Genomic DNA, 951 nt, shown 5'->3' on the forward strand with positions numbered 1-951 from the left:
GAAGGAAGGCGGAGGCTCGTCTGGGTTCCTCGGTCGTCGGAGAGGCCTTCCGAGCCCGTTGGGGAAGCCCCCGTGTAACCCGCCCGGTTCCTCTCTTCCGCCCCGCAGTGTCCAACCTGTCGCAGTACTTCAGCCCGGCCTCGGTGGCCAACAGCCCGGCCCGCGCCCTGCTGCTGGTGGTCATCGTCCTCCTGGCCTACTGGCTCCTGTCCCTGACCTTGGGCTTCGTCTTCAACGTGCTGCACGTGGTGTTCGGCCGCTGCTTCTGGGTCGTGCGGGTGGTCCTGTTTTCGATGTCGTGCATGTACATCCTGCACAAGTACGAGGGCGAGCCCGAGAACACCGTGCTGCCGCTGTGCTTTGTGGTGGCCGTCTACTTCATGACCGGGCCCATGGGCTTCCACAGCTGCGCTGGTGCCGCCGGCCCTGGCGGCCCCGGCCTGGAGGGGAAGCTGGAACAGCTGGAGAACCAGGTACGGGTGCTCAACATCCGCCTCTCCAGGGTGCTGGAAACCCTGGACCGCGCCAAGGACAAGTGAGGCCGTCGGAGGCGGCACCTGGAAACCGCCGAGCCCCAGGCAATAAATGGGACCCAGCAGGAGAGTGGCGCGTCTGAGGCTCTTTCCACCGTCCTGGCCCCTCTGACACCTCCCAGGAGGATGGCGCGTCATTTCCGTAGGACTCCTTGCCAGGTGTCATTAGTGGGAAAAAAAGAAATATTTTTTAAACAAAGGATAGAACCCTATTTAGTTGTACAGTAAGAGAAACTTATCTGTGCATAGAGCATAAAATTAATTTTTTCAAGCATTTAAATACATCTTTTGTAAGGTTTTCTAATAAAGGCAGATTGAGTCAAGTATATTAAAACTTTACATGGAGGGGAAGGACGTGCGAATCTGGCATTTCGGAGTTTAGAGGCGGGCGGTGCTTGTGTCTGGTGGAGGGGTCGGG

The 951-nt window shown here is 57.9% G+C and overlaps 1 protein-coding gene across 1 annotated transcript; it reads left to right on the forward strand.

Annotated features, from left to right (window-relative positions):
* Window positions 1–108: 108 nt before the first annotated feature.
* LOC103253947 (BRI3-binding protein-like) lies at window positions 109–639 on the forward strand (the record flags this gene model as incomplete). Its single annotated transcript, XM_008052146.1, has 1 exon — window positions 109–639. A coding segment is annotated over one exon (431 nt), but the record flags the coding sequence as incomplete, so codon positions are not given.
* Window positions 640–951: the final 312 nt, after the last annotated feature.

Source organism: Carlito syrichta, unplaced genomic scaffold, assembly GCF_000164805.1.
Source record: "Carlito syrichta isolate Samal-C Ts95f unplaced genomic scaffold, Tarsius_syrichta-2.0.1 Scaffold258369, whole genome shotgun sequence".
NCBI classification, from domain to species: Eukaryota; Metazoa; Chordata; class Mammalia; order Primates; family Tarsiidae; genus Carlito; species Carlito syrichta.